Below are 13418 nucleotides of genomic sequence, written 5' to 3'. Positions count from 1 at the left end.
ACTCGGCGCACTGGACCTTTCGTGTCCATAGTCGTACATTGGCTGAGGAAAGTCTCAGCTTTCCTCTGAGGCCTCACCTCCTTCTTGTCCAGCAAGCTGTTCATACATCAACTCCCCACGCCTTTTCTGTCCATCGGAGACTTCACGCAGCTTCTGCACAGTCTCTTTGACTTTCGGCTCCACCACGCGGAGATGTGATTCCAATTGCTGTCCCAGTTCAGATGCTTTGATCGCATCAATCTGCAAAGCTAGGGAGATTGCGTTCTGCAATGGCAAGAGATTTTCGAGGATATGATTGCTCTCGGCTCTTGCTCTGACGTCTTCTCGGTGCTGCTCCAGGCCCGGAATGGAGGGCTTTTCCTGCTGTGCGAGGAAAAGCATCTTGCGTGCATAATCTACGACCGTGGCAGGATCGCCACCAGACTCCAGGGCTGTCGCGGCTGCCAATTCTGTCAAGACACTCAGAACCAAAGGATCTTTTCTTGGATCGACCTCGTCTGGCTTTAGTTTGTAACCTCCGGAGAGCTCGTCATCCAGCATTCGGACGACTTTTTGAGCTCTATTCCAGGCGCTCGCGAGTTCTGGTCCCGCAAACCCATGGTCCGCAGCACGCTTGTGGAAGCCCAGCATCAGCTCGTAGGTCACGCCTTGTTTCCTCAAGGTGAAATTGGTGTCTTCGGATCTGTCGATGCATGAGAGAATGAATCGTTCTTTGCCAATCTCACACGCCTTGCGAGTGATTTTCGCCCAAAAAAAGCCTGGTAGCGGCATTCTGGACATCCTCATGCCGTTCAGCCATGGAGCCAAATTATTCCATACAACGTCGGCCTTCTCTTCACTGAATACTTTTGCAATTGTCCGGACAGATTGTTTGACGGAGGGTCTGTCAAAAGGATCCATTGGCCGCAGTCTAATTTCTTCGCCGTCGGACATTGTGACCGTAACACCAGGCTCTGCCACGAGGGCCTCATGTTTCGAAGGCTTATATAGTAGTTTGCGGTGCTGAGGCTCTAGTGCCGCGGGAGTGAAGACTTTCTCGCGGAATGACAGGAGCAGCTGATCGAGTTCGCCGTGGCCGGTAGGTTGAAACGAGGGTATAACTACAAGATTTAGTTTCCAAGTGGCTCAGCCAGGGCAGAATTGTGTCGGAATACCTTTCTGCTGCACTCGAGTTGTGCTGAATGAGCGAGAAAATAATGATCCATTCTGTAAACTCTGTCGACAGCTTCTACAGATGTAGAGCAGAGGCTGGGTAGCTTGGGCCATGGTGCCTAGCTACTGGGTGGTCACAAATTGCCCTCTCTCTGGAGGTCTTTCTCAAGCGTCCTACAAAGTTAAAGAGGCATTCTTCATTTTCCAAAGCTAGCTGGTCACGTGACAAGGCTGCACTAGCGCACTGCAAAGAGAGCGGAGACTAGAGAGTACGATGAACTCATTAGGAAGAGGGCTGAGACAAGTCGATGTTAGCTGACAGACATACTGTCTTCCAAGTAAGGGGGACTCGACACTGCTTCCAATTTGAAGGAGTCGTCTGCGGTTCTGCGGAAGAAGACCATTTACAAGGGACTGAAGCGACGCGGCAAAGCTGCCGGATCTGGCTGTCGTTGAGCCTGGCATTGCACGCAAGTATCTTCGGCGAAGCTCTTGGTCTACACGCATCCTGGTTCAACAAGAGCGGTACAAGATGTCGCAGATATTGGTGCCGCGGGTGTCGGCATGCTGCTGGCGGTCGCTTTTTGCAGAGATCCAACCTCAACGTCAGTGGTCCAGGTCTCTAGTCACCCTGCAGCGAGGTCCCGTCGAAAAACTCGCAATTCCAGAGTCTCTCCCACCACAGTTTCGGTCTCAGATCCCCCCACGACTCAGACCTGGCAGAGGTATTTTAGAATCGCTCCTTCACAGGCCCAAAGCGAGTCTCAAGATTACTGATGTTTTTTCCCGAGGAGCAGATAAACGAGATATCACAGTCCACGAATCACCCGTCTCCGAAGCTGCCCTCTGCAAAGATCCGGTCTCTCTCATCGACCAGCGACAACTCGCCCTGCTAGACCCCACGGGCGCACGAGCGCGGCTCTTCGACAAGACGAACAAGGACCGAGCGCAAGTCGGTGACATCCTGCTGGTCACGTTCAAGACCGGCGAACCCGTTTCCGGGACGATACTCTCCATCAAGGGATCCGGTCCTCACATATCGGTACTGCTGAGAAATCAGCTGACGGGCATTGGGGTGGAGGTGCTTGTCAAGGTACACAGTCCGTTGGTGCAGAGCATGGAAATCGCCCAACGGGCGCCCAAGAGGAAGAGACGTGCCAGGTTATACTACTTGCGGAAGCCGGAGCATGATCCTGGTAGTGTACAGAAGATTGTTGATCAGTACGTGAGGCAGAGGGCTATGTTGAGTGGCGGGGGAAAGACGACACGGCAGCAGCACACTGGCCCTCGTGGGAAGAAGGGAAACAGATGACAGAACAAAACTCGGTTGTACACACTCATCAACATATGTTTTTTAGCGAAATGGTTCTCGGTATGGTCGTAGACCGTTTCTCACCAAGCAAGAAATCCTCATGGTTTCGCGCACTGCGGCGGAATCCAAGGCGCTGGTCCCATCTCTAGCACGGTTTTTGTACACGTCCCGAGTCTCTAAGGTCCGCTGGACGGGAAAGACAGTCAAGGTGGAAAATAGACGCAGGTGAGAACCGGGAGGAATGACAGTTGTGTATACTATTTATCTATCGCCGTTACGGGTCCACGACCCGAGTACACGGATTTTGCTTTTGTGAAAGTGTCAAAGTGGACTCTGCGATACAGGGCCAAAGTCTCATAGCAGCAGTAATGTGTGGTCATCGTCTATTTGGCCCATGATATCGAGGCTGATCTTTCCGCCCACGACCGCGGGTCCCCTAATATTGAGCTAGAAACGCCGTGTCAGTGCTGCAATGTGCCTTCGGCGAGAAAGGAGGACAGGGGGGATTGACTGAGGCATAACGTACCATTCCCTTCGGAGTATGACTTCCCATCACGTCCTCATCTCCGGCGAGGCTGAACTCGACTGAGCTCAATGGGGCGCCTACGCAGACCTGCTTGCCCTTGTCGCGATAGTCGAGGATGTTTGTCTGCGCGATGGCCCCAGCCACGAAGGGCGCGGTCAATGCGTAGCCAACTCGAGCGTGCAGATGCGTGCGCAACGTATGCAGTGCCGATGAAGTTAGACGCGTCTTCGGTGGTGACGAAGCGGATTGTGGAATCAACAAGACTCTCAGTTTCGACAGGGTAAGGGGCCCGCTGGGATCTGATGGCATGGTTCCTGCTTGGAGGCTTCTAGTCGATACCCACTTCGACAAGCCTGAGGGAAGATTCGTGCCAGGACTTGAGAGATACTTTTGAATGGTGGTCGGACCGGCAATCACCACGGTGGGCTGGCTGATTGCTGTGGCGTTGAGCAGATCGACAGATTCGCCGGCGACAGAATTCAAGGCCACTGAAGCATTGGAATAGAGTGCCGCAAAAGTCCAGCATAGCGTGTAACTGTCGGTGAGGCTTGTAGTTGGAAGGAGGGTATCACTTGGCGTCAACTTGTAGGCTCGCACGAGTGTCGCCTGAAGCGCGGCAGTTCCCGAGATCAGATTCTGCAGGGATATGTCAGGAGGGAACGCGCAGGTCTCTGTTGGACAGACAGCTTACCTCGGAGGTATACTTCACCAAATCATAAGTCCCATTAGCTCCTGGGCAGAAGATAGACACCGGTGGGACCTGAGAGTCTTTGTCCAGGGGTAAAACTTCCGACGTGGCGGTGCGCTTGTTCTTCTCGACCAAATCGTGCCACGAATTCACGGTGAAGCCACTTGGGGTATCATCGGACCACGCCATGTGCTCGTTACCTGCTTTCGCAACCCAGATAACATTCGTAAGGGCTTTGTTTGCTGAATGTAGGCTGTTGAGATCGAGTGTACCGGCTTCTGCGATCACATGGTCTGCTGAGGTCTTGGCCAGAAGAGAGTTGAGCTTGTCTGGCGGGAGACCGTAGGGAAGCAAGATGGTCGAGAAGCCGTAGAAAGATCCAGCTTGAGCATCTTGTTAGCCTTCCTGCAGCTGAAAGTTCCGAATCACCAACTCACCAAAGATGGCAGAGAGCATTTCTGCCGAGTTCGAAAGGCACACAGCGACATTTTGACCATTGTTTCGCTTGACATACTGACCGATGACATTGATCCCGAGGGTCAGCTCGTCGAATTGATGCTGAATGACCTTCTCACGGCCCAGCACGGTCAAGATCTTGCCCTTTTCGCCCGTTGGAGTGCCATCTTCCTGGGCCACACCACGGGCAGCAGTTCTCCAGACGTCGCGAAGATCTCCGGGCCTGCCTGAACTCCATCTCGGTGCTCCCGGATCCTTCACACCTAGGCCAGCTCGGAGCGGGTAGCCATGTGGAATGTCAATGGCTCTGTAAACGGCCGACTCGCCAGGGTGGCGAATCGGTGCTATCTGCGATTGTCGCGCGAGAAGGAACGGATGAGTGTCCGGCTCTCGACTCGTCAGCAGAGGATAGATCAGAAGGGCGGCCACCACCACGACCAGGAGCGTCGTGTAACCATCCCAAGTAGAAAAGAACTCGGCGATGGCGGCATCAAGTCTCTCCGCTGTGCCTGTCGTCGACATGTTGACCTGATCGACGTCCTCTGTGAAGGCGTAGAACTACTGCGAGGAAGAGTCCTTCTCACAAAAGGGAATTCAAGTCTTTCGACTTCCCACATCCGACGAATGTGGTCGAAGTTCGGGGCATGGCCAGCCTAGTGGGCCTTCCCCCACACCGATCACGTGCACAACGCGTGTCAGCCACGGGACACACTGTACGTGCCAAGATATGTAAAGACGCCGTTAAGAATCACGTGATGACATGAATTGAGGCAGCTTCGTGGTGCGAACTGATGACTTGGTCATTCGGAGCGCAACAGCACCAGTCACACAACTTTCGCAAGCACTGTTATTTTCACTTGTCCTTCCCTTATTTCACGTTCTTCCTCCCAGGTAATTCCATCCTCATGCAGCGAGTCCAGTCAACTCTCCGGGTTTTCAACCCTAGGTAAGCAAGCAATCTGTACCCTATTGCTATTGCTCCCAAAATAAGTGCATATTGCAGCGTACTCACGTCCAATTTATACAGCTGTAGCACCTGATCTCCCGTCTGGATTGGACAAGTGCCATTCCCCAGTCTTTGCTGATCAGAACAAGTGAAAGTAGTCCCGCGCAAAGTATAGCTTAGCAATGCGCCCACCTGCCACTTGACCGGTGAGACATAACTCACGACAGTCAGGAATCTGTCCAGTGATATACTCAGCACACCGGCCAAAGAGACAGAGATGGCCATCATCACCGTCATGACCGAAACAGCCAAGCCTGTATGCGAGAACATAGTGAGAAACAGAATCCCAAAACTCTCGCCGCACGACACAACGCACAAGGCCGAGTAGGTCATGAGGAAGAATTGGCTCGCTGTACGAGGTAAGCCCACTGCAAACACAGTGAGAACGGCATATAGTAGAGATCCAAGCAGCTCAAAAAGGAACTCCACGAACGAGTAGTAGCAGAAAAAAGCCTCCACAGTATATGTGTTGTCTCGGTCTTCATGGTAATAAATATCACGCTCGGTCGGGTACATTGCTATTGAGTTAAGCATACCCACGAACATCATAGAAGACATGGTTAGGATGTAGCCGACTCGACTCTGGACTGCGTAATAGTCATTTTGGAGTGGTGCGACGAACGCGGCGAGAACGATACCGAGACCCATTATCTGTGTGACTCGACCGATCAATAGCTCCGGCTGCCTTTTGAGATTAATCATTCCACGTCGAAGGAGGATCGGAAAGGCGCGAGAGAAAGGGAGCTGACTCCGCTTATAGGCTCCTATTTCGGCTGGTAGGGAGAGACGACCTTCTCTAGAGAATGTAGTCGGTCCCGATGGACTCTCAGTCACTCTAGAGGTGGCGAGAGGCCTCTCGTCTGCTTTGATCGATGAAAGAAGAATCCCCTCTTGCTGCTGATGACAACAGAAGCTCTCGTCAGACACCAGGTCCATAATGAAGTCGGCTGGATTGGTTGCGTCGGGGCAAGTGTAACCGATCTCGCTGAAATGCGGGAGAATGTTCGGAACACCTCCAGCGTAAGCAACATCGCCGCTGTGTGTGAGAAGGAGGAGCTTTCCAAATTGTCTGAAAGTGTCTGATCGAGGTTGGTGTATGGACAGTATAACGGTTCTGCCTTCATCAGCAAGACTTTGGAGCACCTTAATTATCGAATCCGCTGTAAATGCATCAAGGCCAGACGTTGGCTCGTCTAACAATAGAACCTTTGGATCAGTAAGTATCTGTATCCCAATCGAGACACGTCGCTTCTCCCCTCCACTAACACCTTTCATAAATTCATTGCCAACAAGCGTATCTGCGCATTCCTTGAGTCCGAGTCGCAGAAGAATAGATTCCGCACGTTGTAGCTTTTGCTCGTGACTAACAAAATGCGGCAAACGAAGTTGAGCAGCGAAGTATAGTGTCTCTCTGACGGTTAAGGAAGGTAAAAGTCCGGTGTCGTCCTGGGGTACGTAAGAACAGATCGACCTCAAAACGGAGTCGGTCGCGATGGCGCCATTAAGTCGTATTGTTCCGCACGACAAATATCTTGAGACAGGAGAGCTCTGTGGTCTTTGGGCTATTGTATTCAAGCATGTTGATTTCCCAGAGCCGCTGGGACCCATAATCACGTTTAATGAGCCAGATTCAAAGTTTGTCGTAATAGGTGCGCAGATTTGCTTCCGTGACATAGCCTTAAAGAGCCTCCTCGTCTCAAGATCTATACCGAAACCATCCAAGGTGATGTTGATAGAAGTAGGTGCGTCGGTCGTGCGTGTAGATCGTTCATGGTCTTCGCCACAGCTTACTTCGCTCTGGCGTGATCTTGCTAACTTGACCTCAATTGTAATTAATTGCAGTAAGAGAATAGAGAGACCGAAAAACAGGGCAGTGAAGCCTACCAACACGACAATTGGTCGCCACAGCCAGTCAGAAGGCACGTTTAGAGCCTCCAAAATGTACTCGCCCCAGTACTCCTTGCATGCTTGATTCGAGGCTTCTCCAGAGTAGGGGCAATCGTACATATGACCCCTAAACTCATTCGTACAAAGAGCGCTAAATGCGTAGAAGATGTAGGAGATCCACTTTGTCCAGCGTAGCCATACGGCGAGAGAATGCGTATTGATAAAGTAGCCACAGGCGAAGGTTTGAAGAGTGAAACTCAGATTCGCAAGTAGAGATGCCACCATGAACTGCCGATTGATTGCAACGCAAATAGATGCCAGATTGATAGACGCGAGGTGTGTGATCGTTTGAATCACAAGGAAGGTGAAGAACTGTCTCGCCTGAGGTCGAAATCCAGCCATAAAGTAGAAGATCAAAGAGAACAATATAGGCACTGGAATATCCTCGACTAAAATTCGACTTAGTCTCCTACTTAGGACAAAGGTGACAGGTCTCGATGTCCCTTCGATACGCTCTCGGTCGTAGATTTCGATATCGACCGACAATCGGTAAGTCTCGAAGACTAGAACAAGGTAGCTTTGTACTGCGGATGCTGTGTACAGGGCTCCTTGTCGAGACTTGATCCCGGAAAGGTCGCCACCTAAATGGTAAAACACCCAACCACTTATCATGCCCATGGACGTAGCCTCGATTATGCTAGCGAATAGTCCAAGTCGATCACGGTAAGTGACAATGAATGTTCTCCGAGTGAGCACCATTGTTTCATGGGCCAGTTCATCGAAAAGATCTCTGTAACTTGTGGCACGATTACTATGTAGCGATTTGTTGGTAAAGGATTGCGAGATCTTCTCATGGTAGCTGGCTGATTCGGATGCCCACGCTTTTAATAGTTGATCAACTCGTATAGAAGAATTCTTCTCAAGTTCCACTGATTGGATGTCGATCGCAGCAAGGTCGACGATAAAGTCGAAAGGATTGAAGAAGGAGGGTAACTTATAACCCATTCGCTCGAAATGAGGTAGGCATTGCTTTACTGAGCCGGAATAAACAGGCGACCCTCGTGATAGGAGAACAATGTTATCGACAAGTCTCCATATCTCCGAACGAGGCTGATGAACTAGGTTTGTTGTTAGGATTTTTTTACCGTGAAGCAAGAGAACCTACTTGTCATGATAATGGTCTTCCCCTTTCGAGCAAGACGGCTGAGTGTTTGTACCACTTGGATGGCAGATGCAGCATCAAGGCCGGTCGTTGGTTCATCTAGGATTAGAATAGGTTGATCTGCTAAAAGCTGGATCCCAATGCTGGTTCTTCGTCTTTCCCCTCCAGAGCAACCCTTATTGTGAGCAGGATCCCCTATTTTCGTGTTGGCGCATGTTTGTAACCCAAGCTCGGCTATGACAGTCTCCACCATGGTACATCTTTCGGCTTTGGTCTTGGTCGTCGACAATCGTAGATCAGCAGCCAACTGAAGTGTTTCGCGCACGGTCAAAGTCGGCAGAAGTACATCTTGTTGGAGCACATAGGCCGCATCAACTTTTCCGCAGCAGTTGTTGGTCGAGCTCTTGTAGGTAACAGTTCCAGATTGTCGGAACTTGTGAGCTTTCATACGACCAGAAATTACATTCAGCAGCATGGTCTTCCCACTGCCGCTGGCGCCAACGATGGCTGTAAGACTTCGACTTGGAAAATCAGCAGAGACATCGTCGAGGATTTTCTTGATTGATGTAGGCGTCTTTTTCGAGCCATTTATTCTGGCTCTGAGGGCATCCAGTGATGATAAGGGAGATGGGGCAACTGCTTCTACTGTGACGGAGAGATGGCGAACTCGAACGTCAACTGTCTGATAACCAGAGAGTTCATTCTGGAAGTTGGCTAAGAGTTCCACGGACGTTGATGGTGATCTGGACGATGCACCCAAGCATTGATTTCGTAAATCCCGCTCATGAGAAATGCTTTGTTTGCCCATAGTGTTTGGTTTAACCTCTCGATCGAAGTCGATGGATATGTTGAGGTTTACTTGATCGTGTCGAAGGGCGAGGAAGGTCGGCAGACTGCGCTGGGAACCAAATGTAGGCCTTCTGTAGTTCGGCTCTGATGAGTCGGTGAATTCCATAAACAGAAAAGCAATCAAGCTTCTTGTTGTTTGTTTGAGCTGCTGGAGTCTCGTTGGGTCTCGAGGCGAAAGTTGGCCTCCAAGAAGTCAATCAAAGCTTATCCCGGTTCGCTGAAGCTGTCGCGTCATTATCAACCGCTCTTGATCCTAGTTTAGAATTGGCTGAATGGATGTAGGCTGGGACGGTATGGCCATCTCTCACATGGTGTTTGGTGCCGCGCCGTTTTGTGGCTTGCGCACGAACACGGTGAAGTAGTTTAATTCATGGTGGGTCCAGCGGCTGGGCTGAGTATAACAGACGGATCCAGAGTTTGCTGGCGCTGCTGAATTTATGCAAGTGCTGCCAGATGAAAGAAATAAGGACCTAGAACCTTGGCTAACCCAAACATTTTGCGAGCCCAGACACTGTGCAGCCCGAATACGAGGAAATCTCGGATTGCCCGACTCTATCTCGACGAGGCTTCAAGCTGAGCCGTCGTGCCGCCGCCCAGCCGCATCCACTGAGCCTATTTAGGAAACTGTTGCAGAACGCCATTGCACACGTCCGGAGCCTTAAACACCTGTTGATGGTCCGAGTACTGCAATTTGATCCTTTCAACAGTTGGCGCTGTCTCTGAGGCAGCGGCTAATCTACCCGCTTCTCGTAAAGAAGCTGAAGTTGACTTTTTGTATCAGGGGCATTTCTAATGTTAGCTAGGCAAGTAGTCAAGGAGAACCCTTTCACCACTCCAAGTAGCCTGGGCTTCTGCAGCTGAGCTTTAGGAAACGAAGAGCTCCATACATATTCTACACCGCACTTTGATTTAACGCTTCCTCTTTTTATGTATCAAGTAGATGGCTTTGTCCAGCCTCCCACTCATAGTACCACGACGATACTTAGTTGTCCGGTTCCCTTCTGCTTCAACGTTTTGTCTTCAGTAGCCTCTAAACCATTGCCCCGACCATGATTACTCCCACTCGAGTTGTTGTTATTGGCGCCGGCTGGGCTGGGCTGGTCGCCGCCAAAACCTACCTGCAAATCGCACAGTCTCTCAATCGTCCTCTTGAACTGATCATTCTTGACGAAGGTCAAAGCCCGGGTGGAGTTTGGTCCCCCGAGCGTATCTATCCAGGTTTGGTGGCCGAAACTCCGAATGGTTTCTTTGAATATAGTGACTATTCCATGGTTGAGGCAAGTATACTGTTCCCGCGATACACATAGCGTTAAGTCGACTTGCAATCTAACAAGTCTTTAGGACGAGCACCCAGCATATGAACGGATACCTGCTAAACGGGTCTCCTGGTATCTCGATGCCTACTCAAGGAAGTTCAATCTTCGTCGATACATGCAGTTCGGTGTCAAGGTTATCAAGGCTCGTCGTCTGAGTGCGGGCGGATGGGCTATTCTTACATCCACCGGCCAGAATCTACAATGCGACAAACTCATCGTGGCCACGGGCCTTCAAACAAAACCTAAGGTGCCCTCTATACCTCAGCGAACCTACACCGGTCACTCGATACACTCAAAAGATATTGGCTCTAATTGCGAGAGACTAATAGCAGATTCAACTGTCAAGGAGGTCGTCATTGTCGGCGGCTGTAAGTCAGCTATGGACGCCTGCGCCATCTTCCGAGCTGCGGGTAAGAAGGTGTCATGGGTTGTCCGTCCAAGCCCATTTGGCGTCCGCTTTGGACTTTTCGATCCCAATCAAAAGCCAAATATCATTGCTGTCGCGAATGTGCGTCTTTTCAGCACTTTTGCTCCCTCAGTATTTGACCGTTCCGGACTATGCTACAAATTCTTACACTCAGGGCACCACCGAGTCGGGACAAGGATAATGAACCGTTTTTGGAAATCTCTCACTTCTGCTGTCCACACACAGGCGGCATATCAGAGCCAGAATAGTCGCAGGTTACAGCCCGAAATTTCGGACGCATTTTGGGAGTCAGCATATACTAGCATAATCTATAAAGGCAACCCGTTCCTAAAATGGCTACAGGATGACGACCTGGACCGTCTTCAGGTGTACCGAGCTACGCCACTGCGCTTAGAAGGACGAGATATGGTTATGAACGAGGATGGCCACGAAGTGACAATCAAGGCCGATGCTGTGGTTTGGTGCACTGGTTGGCAATCGAGCCTCGACTTTTTCGATCCTGAAGAGTCTGCCCGGCTCGGTATTCCTATCGCTCTTGAGGATTGCGAAGACTTCGCCCCCGATGAAGTCCTGGAAGAACTAGACAGCCGACTGGACCGCGAACAAGAAATCCTTTCCATGTTTCCGCAGCTACAAAGCCGGCCGACTAGGCCACGCGAGCCCAGGTATACTCAGTTCCGGATGTACCGTCAAGTCTTGTCGCCGGAACTCATCGCACAGCAAGATCGCAGCATTGCCTTTGTCGGATTCGTGGCCACCCCTCAAACAAGCGTGGCATTCGAATTGGTCTCTCTGTGGGCAGTCGCGTGGATGGAAGACCTACTCGCGAAAAAGGCCACCCCGGATCTCCATTCAATGCAGGAAAACGTATCTTTGCTCAACGCGTGGACACGGACCCGCTATGGCTTTCGCGAGTGGAGAGGTCCCGAATTTGTCTACGAAGCACAAGGCTATTTTGATGAGCTCAGTAGAGATCTCGGCCTTGCAAAATGGAGAAAGCGGAAAGGAGCAAAGTGGTGGGAGCAGCCCGGCTGTATGGCGAAAGAATGGCTTGTGCCATACCGACCTAGGGATTACCGGGGTATGATAGAGGAATTTCTTTCGAATAGGACGATGTGTCAGGACAGCCTCAAGGAATCCGAGCCGCTGGTCGATCAAGGTCTCCTCGAAAAGGCCATCACAGAATACAAGGACGGGAGCGACAGCCTAGTCCGAGTACGAACACGGGAAGTTGACACCGGAAGCTGTTAGCTGGCTGTGGTGCGGTAATGATGAGTCAATGAACTTTGGTGTTTTTTTTTGCGAGGTCAGGAATCCCGGATCCGTTGAATTTGTGAGCTAAATACTCTCGTTTCTACCTGATTTAGTTGGATTCACTCACCCACCCCATAAGGCTGCGAGGCTAAAGGGGGTATGGCTTGGCACCTTCATACACAGCAGAGTATTGGAATATACATCGAGTAACCGGGGATACTCATAGGACATAGTTAGCCTCTATAGACTATTTTCATTTCAATAATGTATAGCCGGACTATTAAACATCTCAGCCTGTAACTTCAACCTTAATAACGCAAGCCATCGGGAGTGAGGATTTGAGTGTCCTTTTGACGGTGGGCAAGACAAAATCCAGACTTGAAAGCTTTATGGCGAATCATGATCTCTGAAGTGGAGATTAGCGGTCCTACAATAGCCCCAACAGACGACAAGTATGTCGCGTGCCCGAGCTGGCGGCAAGGGAAGAGGGCGTAGTGACTCCTCTGGAGATGTGTTGGCTCTCCTTGATCCTTTGCAAGGAGTTTCAGTCGATGGAGCACGCCAAACTTTGCTTGTAAAAGTATGGGTTGATACTATAATAAGACACGCTAGGGACGTATACCTGTCATATCCTCAACCTATATCGAGCATCTCATCGTTCCCGATCTCCACATACTCCGCATACGATGCTCATAGGACGTGGCAGCTGAGTTCAGCCTTGAGTGTTACACCCTGGCTTCAGCAGGCTACAGCACATGCACCAATCGATGATATACTTGCAGGTCCTCGAGAGTGGAAGCGGTTGTTGAAGAGAAAAACCCTGCGGAAAACCTTGATGGTGACAAAGTATTCAGTCATGTCTGCCTCCACTATCGCACAGCCAGATGTGAATCAAAGAAAAGGGTCGTTGTACGGAGCAATTTCCAGACTATGTTCAAGTCAATCGCCAACACGCAACCTTGTCAGCAAATGTGAGATAATTTATAGTTTTGCATCTCGTGGTTTGCGCCTTGAAGGGAGGCATCCACGACATTTCCCCACAACCCTGGGTTCTTTGCAACAAGTAGCTAGCCAGCTCCCTTTCAAATCCACGGGAGATGTGAGTTGAGGACCTGTGGCAGCCTGCTTGGCCTTGCACACATCAACATAAAATTTTTAATCAAAAGTCAAAAGAAAAATCAAAAATCTGCGTGAGCAGGAACGTTCAAATACCGTGCTTGTCTTCCTCAACTCCAACGACCTCCGGACTACCAACGACTTCCTGGCTTCCAACGACTTCCTGGCTTCCAACGACCTTCCTGGCTTCCAACGACCTTCCTGGCTTCCAACGACCTTCCTGGCTTCCAACGACCTTCCTGGCTTCCAACGACCTTCCTGGCTTCC

General features: G+C 50.7%; 5 protein-coding genes across 5 annotated transcripts; 2 read left to right on the top strand and 3 right to left on the bottom strand.

Moving 5' to 3' along the window:
• Positions 1-54: 54 nt before the first annotated feature.
• On the bottom strand, positions 55-1266 carry PV08_09301 (uncharacterized protein; the record flags this gene model as incomplete). The annotated part of the gene is made up of 2 exons (XM_016383620.1): positions 55-1100; positions 1155-1266. The coding sequence occupies 2 exons, from the start codon at positions 1264-1266 to the stop codon at positions 55-57; spliced, it is 1158 nt and encodes a 385-aa protein (XP_016232243.1).
• Positions 1267-1684: 418 nt separating this feature from the next.
• On the top strand, positions 1685-2464 carry PV08_09300 (ribosomal protein L19; the record flags this gene model as incomplete). The annotated part of the gene is made up of 2 exons (XM_016383619.1): positions 1685-1877; positions 1950-2464. The coding sequence occupies 2 exons, from the start codon at positions 1685-1687 to the stop codon at positions 2462-2464; spliced, it is 708 nt and encodes a 235-aa protein (XP_016232242.1).
• Positions 2465-2818: 354 nt separating this feature from the next.
• Positions 2819-4656, bottom strand: PV08_09299 (uncharacterized protein; the record flags this gene model as incomplete). Its single annotated transcript, XM_016383618.1, has 4 exons — positions 2819-2911; positions 2991-3626; positions 3682-4061; positions 4116-4656. 4 exons carry the CDS (start codon positions 4654-4656, stop codon positions 2819-2821), a joined length of 1650 nt encoding a protein of 549 aa, XP_016232241.1.
• A 346-nt stretch (positions 4657-5002) lies between these two features.
• PV08_09298 (uncharacterized protein) lies at positions 5003-8997 on the bottom strand (the record flags this gene model as incomplete). The annotated part of the gene is made up of 2 exons (XM_016383617.1): positions 5003-8145; positions 8193-8997. 2 exons carry the CDS (start codon positions 8995-8997, stop codon positions 5003-5005), a joined length of 3948 nt encoding a protein of 1315 aa, XP_016232240.1.
• Positions 8998-10087: 1090 nt separating this feature from the next.
• PV08_09297 (uncharacterized protein) lies at positions 10088-12032 on the top strand (the record flags this gene model as incomplete). The annotated part of the gene is made up of 2 exons (XM_016383616.1): positions 10088-10309; positions 10380-12032. The coding sequence occupies 2 exons, from the start codon at positions 10088-10090 to the stop codon at positions 12030-12032; spliced, it is 1875 nt and encodes a 624-aa protein (XP_016232239.1).
• Between the last annotated feature and the right edge of the window lie 1386 nt (positions 12033-13418).

Source organism: Exophiala spinifera (assembly GCF_000836115.1).
Source record: "Exophiala spinifera strain CBS 89968 unplaced genomic scaffold supercont1.7, whole genome shotgun sequence".
Taxonomy (NCBI): domain Eukaryota; kingdom Fungi; phylum Ascomycota; class Eurotiomycetes; order Chaetothyriales; family Herpotrichiellaceae; genus Exophiala; species Exophiala spinifera.
Note: the sequence above shows the minus strand (reverse complement) of the source record. Positions and strands in the feature narration are given on the sequence as shown.